The sequence below is a fragment of the Mobula hypostoma genome, chromosome 6 (genome assembly GCF_963921235.1).
Source record: "Mobula hypostoma chromosome 6, sMobHyp1.1, whole genome shotgun sequence".
NCBI lineage: Eukaryota > Metazoa > Chordata > Chondrichthyes > Myliobatiformes > Myliobatidae > Mobula > Mobula hypostoma.
In genome coordinates, this window is record NC_086102.1 from 83,693,482 (window position 1) to 83,707,305 (window position 13,824).

Consider the following 13,824-nt stretch of genomic DNA (forward strand, 5'->3'; position numbering starts at 1 on the left):
ATACAACTTCAACATGACAGCCCAAGTTCTGATTTATGAACACCAAAAGCTTTCTTTACGACCCCATCTACCAGCGACACTACTTTCAATGAATCATGGCCCTATATTCCCAGATCCCTTTGTTCTACCACACTTCTCAGTGCCCTACCGTTCAATGTGCAAGACCTACTCCAATTGGCCCTCCCCAAGTGTAACACCTCACACTTGTCTGCATTAAATTCCATGTGCCATTTTCTCAGTCCATTACACCCCAGTCTTGGTGTCATTTGCAAACTTGCTGATCCAGTTAACCACATTATCATCCAGATTGTTGATATAGATGACAAACAACAACACAACCAGCACTGATCCCTGCAGCACACCACTAGTCATAGGCTCCAGTCAGAAAGGCAATCATCTACCACCACTCAACACACACAAAATGCTGGTGGAACGCAGCAGGCCAGGCAGCATCTATTGGAAGAGGTACAGTCGACGTTTCGGGCCAGTCGCGGCCCGAAACGTTGACTGTACCTCTTCCAATAGATGCTGCCTGGCCTGCTGCGTTCCGCCAGCATTTTGTGTGTGTTGCTTGAATTTCCAGCATCTGCAGATTTCCTCGTGTTTGCATCTACCACCACTCTCTGGCTTTTCCCACAAAGCCAATGTCTAACCCAATTTACTACCTCATCTTGAATGCCAAGTGACTGAACCTTCTTGACCAACCTCCCAGGTGGGACCTCGTCAAATGCCTTACTAAAGTCCATGCAGACAACATCCACTGCCTTGCCTTCATCAACTTCCTTTGTAACTTCCTCAAAAACTCTGAAGGATTGGTTAGACACAACTTACCATGCACAAAGCCATGCTGAATTTCCCAAATCAGTTCTGGTCTATCCAAAAACTTGTATATCCAGCCCCTTAGAATACCCTCCAATAAATTTTCCACCACTGATGTCAAATTGACTTATAATTTCCTAGTTCATTCTTAAAGCCTTCCTTTAACAGTGGAACAATATTAGTATCCTCCAATATCCAACCTGTCGCCAAATATGATTTAAATACTTCTGCTTGGACCCCTGCAATTTCTGCACGAGCCTCCCTCCCACAGAGTCCAAGGGAACACCTTGTCAAGTACTGGGGATCTGCCTACCCTAATTTGCCTCAGGACAGCAAACACTTCCTCCGCTGTAATCTTTATAGGGTCCATGACCTTACTGGTGTTTTGCCTCACATCTATACACTTTGTCAATCTCCCCAGTAAACAGAGGCAAAAAAAAAAATCAAGTTAACATCTTTCCTAACTTTTTTGGCTCCACACATAGATTACCATTCTGATCTTCTAAGAGACCAATTTTTACCCTTGCTATCCTTTTACTCTTAACATATCTATAAAAGCCCCTGGGATTCTCCTTCACCTTGTCTGCCTTCCTTTAGTACGCCTGATTTATTTAAGTGTCCTCTTGCATTTCTTATGCTGAAGTACCTCATTTGCTCCTACCTGTCTATACCCACTTTGCACCTCTTTTTCTTAACCAGGTCCTCAACACCTCAAAACCCAAGGTTCCCCAAACCTGTTACCTTTACATTTCATTCTAACAGGAAGACCAGATACAATCTTTGTACTCTCAAAATTTCAACTTTGAAGGCCTATTTACCAAGTACACCTTCGCAAGAAAACAACCTGTTCCAATCCACACTTGCCAGATCCTGTCTGATACCGTCAAAATTGGCCTTTCTCCAATTTAGAATCTCAATCTGTGGATCAGACCTATCCTTTTCCTTAGTTACCTTGAAACTAATGGTATTATGACCACTAGATGCAAGCTGTTCCCCTACACAAATTTCTGAAACCTGCCTTGTCTTGTTCCCCAATAGCAGATCAAGTATCACATACACTTTCATTGGGGCTCGCAATTGATTAAGGAAACTTTCCCAAACACATTTGACAAGCTTTTCCAGTCCTTTTACAGTATGGGATTCCCAGTTAAAATGTGGAAAGTTAAAATCACCTATCAAAACCTTATGTTTCTTGTAACAATCCACGATCTCTCTACAAGTTTGTTCTTCTAAATTCCTTGGACTGTTGGGTGGTCTATAATATAGCCCATTAACGTGTTCATACCTTTCTTATTGCTCAATTCCACCCATAAAGCCCAACCAGATGAGCACTCTAGTCTGTTCTGACTGAGCATGCTGTGACATATTCCCTGACAAGCAATGCCACCCCTCCCCCTCCATCACGTCTAAAACAACAAAACCTTGAAATACTGACCTGCCTGTCCCACTCCTCCTGCAACCTAAAGGCTACAATATCATGATTCCATGCATTGATCCATGCCCTGAGCTCATCTGCCTTTCCTACATTACTTTTTCCATTGAAATAGACCCAACTCAGAACATCAGCCCCCCCCCTTTTGAATCCTTACTTTCTCAGAGGTCTTAACAGTATCTCACTTCACAACTTCGCCACTGTCTGTTCTCCAATTCTGGTTCTTGTCACCCTGCAACTCCCGTTCAACTCCCCTCCCACCCGCCTGCTGCACAAGCAAACCTTCCTGCTCAGATATCAGTCCCCATCCAGTTTAGGTGCAAACCATCTCTTCTGTACAGGTCCCACCTTCCCACAACAACTCCTTTGCCACATATTGAACAATATGATCTTCCCATTTCTGGCCTCACAAGCATGTGGCACAGGTAACGATCCTGAGATCACAACATGGGAGGTCCTGCCCTTTGACTTAGCAGCTGACTCCCTGAACTCACTTTGCAGAACCTCACCCCCTCTTCCTACCTATGCCATTGGTACGTTTATGGACCATGACCACTGGCTGCTCACCTTCCCACTTAAAAATGCTGAGGACTCGATACAAGATGTCCTGGACCCTGGCACCCGGGAGGCAACTTACCATCCTGGAATCTCATTCCCATCCACAGAATCTCCTTAATGTTCCCCTAACTGACAAATCTCCTATCAACACAGCTCAGCTCTTCTCCCCCCTTCCCTTCTGACACTGAAGGTCTCCCTGCATTCCTACATCCTGCACGAGGAGCATTCAACTATCATACTTGGCATCCTTACTTCTCTAATTGTGCAGTTACAAAGGAGGAAACAACAGGTAAACAGAAAAATAAAAACTACCTACAGCTTTTTATCTTCTCTCACTCTAACCTCTCCCTGAAGCCTTGAAAAGCCAAAGCCTCAAATCCCCACCCTAACCCTGTCGACTCCAACAAAGGCCGTTCCACTTCCCTTGCTTTACTTTTATTTACTATGGTCCTGCGAAAGTGAAAAAACAACTGTAGTATGAGCTCCAATAGTCATTATGCAAATTATACTGATTTAACTGTAATGGGCCCTTTTATTTTCCTTTCTCTTTCCTATTAACTGAAATTGTTGAAATTAGTAAATAAATATTCTTTATAATTTTATGTGGTGTATGATCCGTTATTTCTTGCCGACCAATAACTGCGTATGGGCATAAATTACACAGCATTTGCACCAATTCTTTAACTGGAACATCACAACATTTTGTTTGGTTGAACCTCAAATCATACCAACCCTAGACATATATTGTTTATGAAAGGTGACATTCTCACCGCTGAGTCACATGGCTGTTAGCAGAACTGGCTAACAAGCCAAGATTGCTTACGAGCCTGGTGAGGGGGCTACATAGATGTGATTCTAAGAATGATGGGCAGAGATTTCTAAAGGAAGAGATGATAGTGGTTTCAGCCAATAAAGATGTTTGTGAACATTGAACAAAGGAGGATGGCTGGTATGGTGAGGGTCATGGATATCTAGTTATTCATGACACAGAAGAAGGGCATTTGAGCCACCGAGACTCAACCCACAGGAAAATTTATCCCTTAGTTCCATTCCTTCCTCTGAGTTATTTGTAACCTTCCTCTCCACGTGTCCATGCAATCCCCTTTGATTTATTTGTAACTTACCTACTTTAGTGGTTACAATGGGAGTGTGCAAACACCAAACAAACAAACTAGATTAAATCCACATTAGTATAGCTTCGATTCAACACCACAAATAAGGCAGTATAAATGGAATGTAAAGATGATGTTGGTCAGACATGTTGACATTTTACAGGAAGCAAACAAAACTACTATCTATTCTACTAATTATACTTTATCTGGACTGTGATCACTGCATCCACAGCCTGCAATTTCCCTTTGGGAGTTATTCTTTTGAATCGTCTGTACAACCTGGCATTTTTGCAACATTCTGAATGATTCAGTGAACTGGACTCTTGAGATCGCAGGTTAAGCTGCGGCAGCCTTTGCTGCAACAGACTTGGGGTTGGACTGAAGCGGTAAGGCCTGGGCCCAAAAGTGCGAAAAACAAACTGACATTTGGCCGATTTAAGTGCCAAGCTAGATTAAAAAGATCAAGGTGTCTAGGCCGAGGATGAAGGGTAAACTGGTGTTCAACCCACTAATCCGTGAGGTTTATTCACTTGTGTTGGACATGTGGCCAAGTGGTTAAGGCGTTCGTCTAGTGATCTGAAGGTCACTAGTTTGAGCCTCAGCCATGCTCAGCTTGAGTAAGGCACTTAACCACACATTGCTCTAGTGTTTTTGTGAGGAGTGGCACCCCACACAGACTTCCAATCTGTGCCTTGTAAGGTATGAAAATGCCTGATGCAGACCTCTCATGGTCTGAGTCGACGTTCCCCTTTATTCACTTCGCTGCTGAACTGATTCTGCAGCTATGGCCTGCAACCATCAACACTCTCTTCAAAGCTAAACTGAATCCATGGCTGTGGATGCACTTTACAGGACTCTGCAGTTCATGTTCTGTGTGTCATTTGTTTATTTTTTATTAAATGTATGATCTGTTCTTTTTTTAAAAACAGACATTGGGTGTTTGAATGTCTCAGCTGCGTGGGTTTTTAAAAAAAAATATGTTCTATTGTGTTTCGTTTTGTGGTTGCCTGCAAGACGACAAATCTCAAGGTTGTATATAGATTCCATACTTTAAACTTCGATATTTGAGAGCTAGGTTAGGATAAGAACCCAGGACCTCATTTTATGAGCCTTAAGAAGAGGATTGTATGTACCCCTACACCAACAATCTCAGTGGCAGATAAGTGAGTCAGATAATGAAAAGAGTTCTCCCTTCTTGGGAAGAAGAAACAAGTACATGAACTAGAGTGGGAAGAGTGAAATAGTGCACTTATCTATCCCAAGTTATTTTTGAATCATTTTGAATAAGGGGCACAAGCTGAGTGCAACTTCTTTTCCTCTTGGTTAAGATATAGCCACCAGCACTGGCAAGTGCTTTTCCCTCTGACAAGTAAAGCTCAGCAGAAAACACTCATGCCTGTGTACTTAACTGTCAGAAAGCCCTCAAGAACCAAACTGCTAACATTTTCAAAAAACATTATTGCCATCTTTTTAGGTCTGGATAGTCAGTTTCTAACTATCAAAAGCTGAAAATAGGTTCAGTCACCAGATCTTGAGGCCAGTTCCTTGGAAAAGTTCAAAATATTTCAATTTTTGTAAACTTAGATGAACAAAGTGCTTCCAGAAGTATTTTTAAACGTACTTCAATCAAACCAAACAATTTAGACATGCATACTTGCACAGTATTTTTAGGAAAACAAACTTACATGACATTGAGTGGTAAACGCTCGGCCAATATTGACCACTGTCTCTCTTTATCCACACTCGAATTGTTCTAGAAAAAGAATTACATTGTCACATTGATTTTTGAAAAAAATGTTTAAGTTAATAAGAAGCCAAAATAAAAAATAGACAAAGTACTCAAAACTGTTCATTTGCAAGGAGACAAACTCTGGTTTCTGCAGCCGCCAAATCAGGAGATTTATGAAGAACTGGATAAAGCACACCTGCAAGCACTCAACGTCAAGACATCTAAATAAAGGACATGGGCAAAGCTACAAGGAGCATTCTGTGAACACTTAATCTCTTCCAACGAAGTCAGTATTTTCAGAAGAGCAGGAAAAACACAGGTTCACTGATCAGAGAAAAATCAAGTCTATATTTCACCATTAACTGTTTTAGTCAGGCAATGGCATTACAGTGAAAGACCCTGTTCCTGCTGAATGCTTCAATTCTGAAAGGCCCAAGCCAATGGGCCACACTGAATCAGCTTCCTTAACTTGCTTCTTTGGTAATCTCTCATTCCAGTATCAGACTGGGAAGAGCTTTACTGGAACAAAAAAGTAGAGCTGTTGTCCCAGACACAGAACTCGCTACTCAAATATCTCACTCTTACACCAAGAGCTGTTCCAATGATGCCATAACATAATTACACCACTGTTCATTGGAAATTGACATTGTGATGAAATATATATTTACTGTAATACAAATATTGCGATGGACTTCCGGTAGCGCTCATGGAGTGAAGTCGCGTTCTTGACTCGCTCCATTACCTCTGAGTTTTTCTTCTTATGATCAGCTATATTTTAATTAACCATTAAGGCATCAACTTTTACAATACTTTGAAACAAATTAGGCTCTTCGATAATCGGATGTTTTTAAGGTCTGCTATGTCTAAGAATGGAAAAAACGGGAAGGATGGCAAACCTCCGGGTAGACCGAAAGGTACCGATTTCCCTCCGACTGAACCACCGGTGACTTTGAAAGCTATATCGGAGCTAATTCGTGAGGAAATTTCAACTAGTTTCCAGAAAATTGCCGATTCAATCAAGAAGATACAAATATCTATTATGGAACATCGGTCGGCTATATCTGATCTTCAAAAATCCACGCAACAAAGTGAGCTCAAGATGGAGAAAATCGAAGAAACAATTAAGGTAATGAAGAAGAAACTCGACTTTCTGACCTTTAAAAACTCTGACTTAGAATCCAGAATGCGACGGCAGAATCTTCGAATGATTGGGGTGCTTGAAGCTGTTGAATCTGATAACCCTATGAAGTATTTTTCTCAACTTTTAAAAGATGCATTTCCTACGGTATTTCCTGACCAACCACCGTTATTGGATCGTGTTCACAGAGTTCTATCATACTCGCCTAAGTCAGATAAACCTCGACATGTCATTTTACGTTTTCATTACTTTCAAGACAAGGAGAAACTGTTTCGTTTCGTTCGATCTAAAGGTTACATTGATTTTCTGGATCTTAAGTTCCAATTCGTGGAGGATTTCAGTAAACCAATCCAGGATCAAAGGATTCGTTACAGATCTGTGATGTCGGAACTCTACAAGATGGATTTAAAACCAGCGCTGCTTTACCCTGCACGTTTAAGGATTCGTACGTTGGATGGAGCCCTCCGTTTTTTTGAATCTCCATCGGATGCCCAGAGTTATCTGGATCAATTTTCACCTTCAACATCTTAATCGTAATTTTTAACTATTTCTGTTGATCGGAGGTTGTGAATTTGTCGGTCTTAATTTTTTTTTGCCCTATATGGGCAGAAAAGTTTATTTTTGATTATTTAATATGGTTGCTAAACTTTCTTTTTAACTGCGTCATTTCTTTCTTTTTCCCAGGGGATTCTGGGTGGTTATTTCCTCACCATCATTTTACGTATTTCCTTTGTGGCCTTAAATTTTGTAGTTTTTTAAAATCTATTTTGTTTTGTAGGTTTTTATAACTAGTTTATGTTAATAATCTCATTTTTTTTTGTTTTGTTTACTCATGGGTCTGGGGTTTGTTGCAGTTTTTTTAATATTTTCTGGCTTTTACTTTGTTATATTATGTGTCTATTTTAATTGAGTTATCTTTTTTTTATTCTTTTACTGTTTTATAATTAGCTGATCTTTTTTATATTTACACTTTTTTTAGGGAGCGTATACCGGAAGTCATGGGGGTAGTTTTAGTGCTTGCTTCTTTTGGGCTGGTCTGCGTTAGATTTAGCCTTGGGGTCATGGGGTGGGGGTGGTGGGAGGGGCTTCACGTTTTAGTTTCCTTCTTCTTGGGCTATGTACATTATTGAAGTATTGGTTGCGTTCTTCTTCCCGGTATCTCTTGTATGTTCTGTTCCCTTTCTGGGTTCGTGGGTCGAGCCTATCGTCAATCCTCCTTGCTGCGGGTTGACTTTAGGGTTTATGGAGTCTATTATTAATTTTGTCTCCTGGAATACTAATGGTCTTAATCATCCTATTAAAAGGAGAAAAGTTTTTAAAGTGTTCCGGAGACTTAAAGCACAAATTCTATTTTTACAAGAGACCCATGTGCGGAGGGGGGACAGACTACGTTTTTTTAAATTCTGGAAGGGACAACAGTTTCATTCGAACTCCAATGCTAAGATTCGAGGCGTCTCTATTTTCATAGACTCCTCAGTTACTTTTATACAACATGATATTATTTCTGATCCGAATGGTAGATTTTTATTGGTTAGTGGTCTACTATTTAATAAAAAGGTAGTTCTGGTTAATGTTTATGCTCCTAATATGGACTGTCCGGAATTTTATAAATCATTATTCAATCAGTTCCCGAATTTGAATGAGTTTTCATTGATCTGGGGTGGAGATCTTAATACCTGTTTGTCTCCAGCTTTGGACCGTTCGGCTCCTCTACGGACCTTACCTAATAAATCTGAAACTTTGATTAATTCATTCCTTTCTGATTCTGGGTCGACGGACATTTGGCGTTTTTTGCATCCTCAGGAAAAAGATTTTTCTTTTTTTTCACATGTTCACCATTCCTATTCAAGAATTGATTATTTCTTTATTGATTCTCGTCTTATTTCTTCAGTGATTAAATGTGATTATGACTCTATAACCATTTCGGATCATGCTCCACTTAAGCTTTCTATTAAAATTCTGGCCAATATACAAAATAATAGACAATGGCGTTTTAATTCGCTGTTGCTTCAGGACTCGGACTTTGTTAACTTTATGAATGAACAGATTGATCTTTTTTTTACAATTAACTATACAAAGGATATTTCTGTGAACATTCTTTGGGATACTTTTAAAGCTTATATTCGTGGTCAGATTATCTCGTATTCTGCTGCTTTGAGGAAGAAGCTGAAGCAGGAGGAGTTGGTAATTGTGGACAAGATTAAGGAAATTGATAAAAAATATGTTATAGCTCCTTTTGAGGAGTTATATAAACAAAGAACTGAACTTCAAATGGAACACAGTTTATTACTTTCGTCCTCGATTGTAAACCAATTAAAGAAAACAAGAAGTGAATTTTATGTACACAGTGACAAAATTGGCAAACTGTTGGCTAATCAACTGAAGTCTAATTATGCTAAATCTCAAATTAATCAGATTTATAACCAAAATGACCGACTGATACTTGATCATGTGGGGATTAATCAAACCTTCTGTGATTTTTATTCTTCCTTATATCAATCAGAGTCTCCTCGAGATTCTAAATATATGAATGATTTTTTAGACAATCTAGACTTCCCTGAGATTTCACAGGATATGTCTTCTATGTTAGATACTCCCATTACCACAGATGAGATTAACAATGTTACTTTCTCTATGAATTTGGGGAAAGCTCCTGGCCCTGATGGGTTTACCGTAGAATTTTATAAATGTTTCGCACCTTCATTAATCCCTTGGTTCTGTAGGGTTTTTGAGGCGTCATTAAAACTTGGTAAACTTCCTGAATCTTTCAATAGAGCGTCAATCTCTCTAATATTAAAGAAGGATAAAGATCCTGCTCAATGTGCATCTTATAGACCAATATCTTTATTAAATGTTGATTCTAAAGTTTTTTCTAAGTTATTAGCAAATAGATTAGAAAAAGTACTTCCTTCTATTATTTCAGAAGACCAAACTGGTTTTATTAAAGGTCGTTACTCATTTTATAATATTCGCACACTGTTAAATATTGTTTATACTCCCTCACAAAATGTTCCTGAGTGTGTTATCTCTTTAGATGCTGAGAAAGCTTTTGATAGAGTAGAATGGCCTTATTTACTTAAGGTGCTTGAAATGTTTAATTTTAGCTCGAAATTTATATCCTGGATCAAACTGTTATATCATTCTCCTGTGGCCTCGGTCCATACTAACTCTTTAAGTTCACCTTTTTTCCCTCTTTTTCGAGGTACTCGACAAGGTTGTCCTCTTAGTCCTTTATTATTTGATATTGCATTAGAACCTCTTGCAATTGCCATTCGAGAATCTCCAAATATTACTGGGATAACTCGGGGCTTAAAGTCCCATAAAATATCACTCTATGCTGATGACTTACTTTTATATATTTCTAACCCCCAAAAATCCATCCCGGCTGTTTTAGAGCTATTAGCACAATTTGGTCTTTTTTCAGGTTATAAATTAAATCTTAGTAAGAGTGAACTTTTCCCGATTAATAAACAACTTCTCTTATATCATAACTTTCCATTTAAATTGATTAATAATTATTTTTCATACCTTGGGATTAAAATTACTTGTAAATACAAAGATTTATTTAAGATTAACTTTTTACCATTAATTGACCATATTATTCAACTTTCATCTAAATGGTTTCCTTTATATTTAACTTTGATTGGTCGTATTAATGCAGTTAAGATGTTTTTTTTGCCAAAATTTTTATATATATTTCAGGCATTACCAATCTTTGTTCCAAAATCTTTTTTTGATAAAGTCGACTCCAAAATTTCTTCATTCATTTGGCAAAATAAAAACCCGAGACTGGGTAAAATACATTTACAGAAAGCTAAGAGAGATGGAGGTTTAGCATTACCTAACTTTAGATTTTATTATTGGGCAATTAATATTCGACATATGAAATTTTGGTTACTTGACCAGGATATACTATCCATTCCTAAATGGGTAGCATTGGAATTACAATCTGTTCAGGGTTATACACTTGGCTCTATTTTAGGTTCCTCTCTTCCTTTTGATTTGAAACGCCTTAAACAGGTGTCTAACCCGATAGTTAAATATACCTTACGTATTTGGTTTCAATTCAGAAAATTTTTTGATCTTAATCAATTTGGGTTAGCGATTCCTATTTTAGGTAACATTTTTTCCTCCCTCTTTTACGGATCGTGCTTTTCAAATTTGGAAGACTAAGGGTATTTCACGGTTTTTGGATTTTTTTTAGATGGTTCCATTATGTCTTTTGAACAATTATCTAATAAATATAATTTATCAAGAATACATTTTTTTTAGATATCTACAAGTTAGAAATTTCCTAAGTACTATACTTTCTTCCTTTCCAATGCTTCCTCCTACATACATTTTAGATATTATAATTAACATTAATCCATGTCAGAAAGGTGCATCGGCTATGATTTATAATATTATTATGAAACTTAGGAAAGCTCCATTTGATAAGATTAGGGTAGATTGGGAACAGGAATTGGGGTTTATCATTTCCGTGGATGACTGGGGGCAGATTTTACAATTAGTCAATACTTCCTCTATCCGTGCTAAACATTCCCTTTCAATTTAAAGTTGTTCATAGAGCACATATGTCCAAAGATAAATTAGCTCGCTTTTATTCTCATATTAATCCTTTTTGTGATAGATGTCCGGGGCAGATAGCCTCTTTAACTCATATGTTTTGGTCTTGCCCTACTCTGGAAACTTTTTGGAGAGACATTTTTAATATTATCTCCAGGGTATTGAATATAGATATCTCTCCTCACCCTATTACTGCTATCTTTGGACTACCTAAAATTTCCAGTAATCTTTCCCCTTCAGCCCGTAGAATGATTGCATTTCTTACTTTAATGGCGAAAAGATGTATCTTACAATTTTGGAAAGAGCCTAATGTTCCAACTACCTTTTTTTGGTTTTCTCAGACGATATTATGCTTGAATTTGGAGAAAATTAGAAGCAATCTTTATGACTCCTCATTTAAATTTGAACAGACCTGGAGATCTTTTATTCGATATTTTCATTTAATGTAATATGTACCCTTCTTGTTTTTTTTTTACTGTTTTTAATGGAGGTCGGGATTGAGGACGTGATTTTAAGTTTTTTAACTCTGTTTGGTTTCATGTTAGCCCATTGCTTTGCTTTGCTTTTAGTTAGTTGCACGGTGGGGTTTTTTTTGGGTTTTTTTTTTCCTTTTCTCTATTGTTATATATATATATAAAAATTAGTATACTATTATGTTACCTTGGTACGTTATGTTTAAATTACATTGTTCGTATTATTTTTTTGTATTAAAATCTTCTGTAATTTTATTATATTCTAACAGTGTATTAGTGCCTATATGGCTTACCTTTTTGTATACTTATTCAATAAAAAGATTTAAAAAGAAAAGAAAGACAAATATTGCACCAAGTCCTGAAGGGCATGGCCGTTGACAACTGCAGGTAACTCTCATACAGAGCTTTTGCTTGAAACTCAGCTTCTTCAGTCTTTTGGCCAAATTAAGAAAAAATGGCTGCACTTCATGGGCGAAAATAGATCAGCCACCACAATACAAAAATGCAACTGAACTCAAGGCACTAAGCAAAGTGCATTTTCATCTAAAGTCTGCCACCAAATTTGCTTCTTATTAGTACATAGTATTTATTTTTTTGAGATTTTTCACATTTTATGCTTTTACCTGATAGTAAAATTCCAAGCAAATCATGCATTTTCTTGCAATAACTGAATCACAGGAGAGAGTTTGAGTAAATGCTTTTATCCTTTGTTTTAATAGGTTCTGATTACCTAATTAGTCTTAAACTAACCTTGTTTCAAAAAGAAACAAAGGCATTCAGTGACTACATGGAGCCCAGATCAATAACTCAATCATCAACAACTCAACAGGGAGTAATCCGGCACAGTAAAAAGAATCAACTTGATCATGGCAAAGAGAGATGAAAAAGTAATCTTCAACTGAGAAAGATCATTTTAAAACCAGCATGTTTGTTGACAACCAAGCGTGATCTTTCTTCATCCAATCTGTGCCCATCAAGTCTTTGAAGGAATTCAGAGCTCCTCTGATGACTTATGCTGGAGATGGAGTGAGTGTGCACAATATCTGCAGGATGCATTTCTGTAACTCAATGCTTGGTCACCAACAGTTCCAAACCTGCAAGCTCCATAGAAGAAATGCCTACATAACAGCCACCTAAACTGACTACAATGAGTACAAGCATGCAGCATTAATGTACTTATTAATACCTTAATGAATTTAGTTAGGGTAATGTTCACTTCCCTAATGCCTTTGAAAAGGTAACGATAATACTAGAAATTTCACCATATTGCCTCTCTTGGCAATCCTTCAAGGATCAAGGATGACTTGCTTCCACATCAGTTCTGTGGGTTTTCAGGCAGCTGACTAAACCAGTGAAGCATTGGAAACTGTGCTGTGGGGTGGATGGATAGTTCTCCCTTTACCATTTTCCCTTGGGCTTCTATAAGCTCTAAAGTGACAAAGGGTGTTTTGTCTTCATTTAGACTGGTTCCAGGACAGAAGCTCTCACATTGAGATTGCTAGTTTTCCTCAAAGGCTACTCACGAGGCATTAAAAATGTTTTCTTTATTCTCCTGGAAAGCCCTTGCTAAAACAGAGCAGGAAGCTAGAAATGTGAATGATTCCACTCATTACCACTAAATGAGATACCTTTGATATTAAAGGCATTGGCTAAGGAGAAAGTGTGATGTTGGTTACCTGATTCTGCCAATGGCTTTGGAATATTTTCAACACAAATAATGTAACTGGTACCTCATGTGGTTTGAAGTGCCTGCTGCAGATGGCATAGTTTCTAAGTGGACATAGATTACTGATCGCCAGTACAACCTGCTCTTACTATCAGGTTTAAAGTCTTGAACTTTAAATACTCTTTTCCTCAATGGCTAATCAATGTAATAACGCACTTAATCTTTCACATATGCCTCCTGCAGAAACTGGCTCCTAAGATATGTAAAGTGATCCAACTTTCCCCAATTTTATCTTTGACTTTTATTGTTGAAGGTAGAGTTGTGCAGTGGG

At 38.0% G+C, this 13,824-nt stretch overlaps 1 protein-coding gene across 1 annotated transcript in view; it reads right to left on the bottom strand.

Annotated features, from left to right (window-relative positions):
- Positions 1 to 13,824, bottom strand: part of wdfy2 (WD repeat and FYVE domain containing 2) — a 79,788-nt gene that overhangs the window by 37,092 nt on the left and 28,872 nt on the right. Inside the window, exon 2 of the mRNA XM_063051098.1 lies at positions 5,607 to 5,674. Coding sequence (XP_062907168.1) covers positions 5,607 to 5,674 — 68 coding nt within the window. The remainder of the gene's footprint in view (positions 1 to 5,606; positions 5,675 to 13,824) is intronic.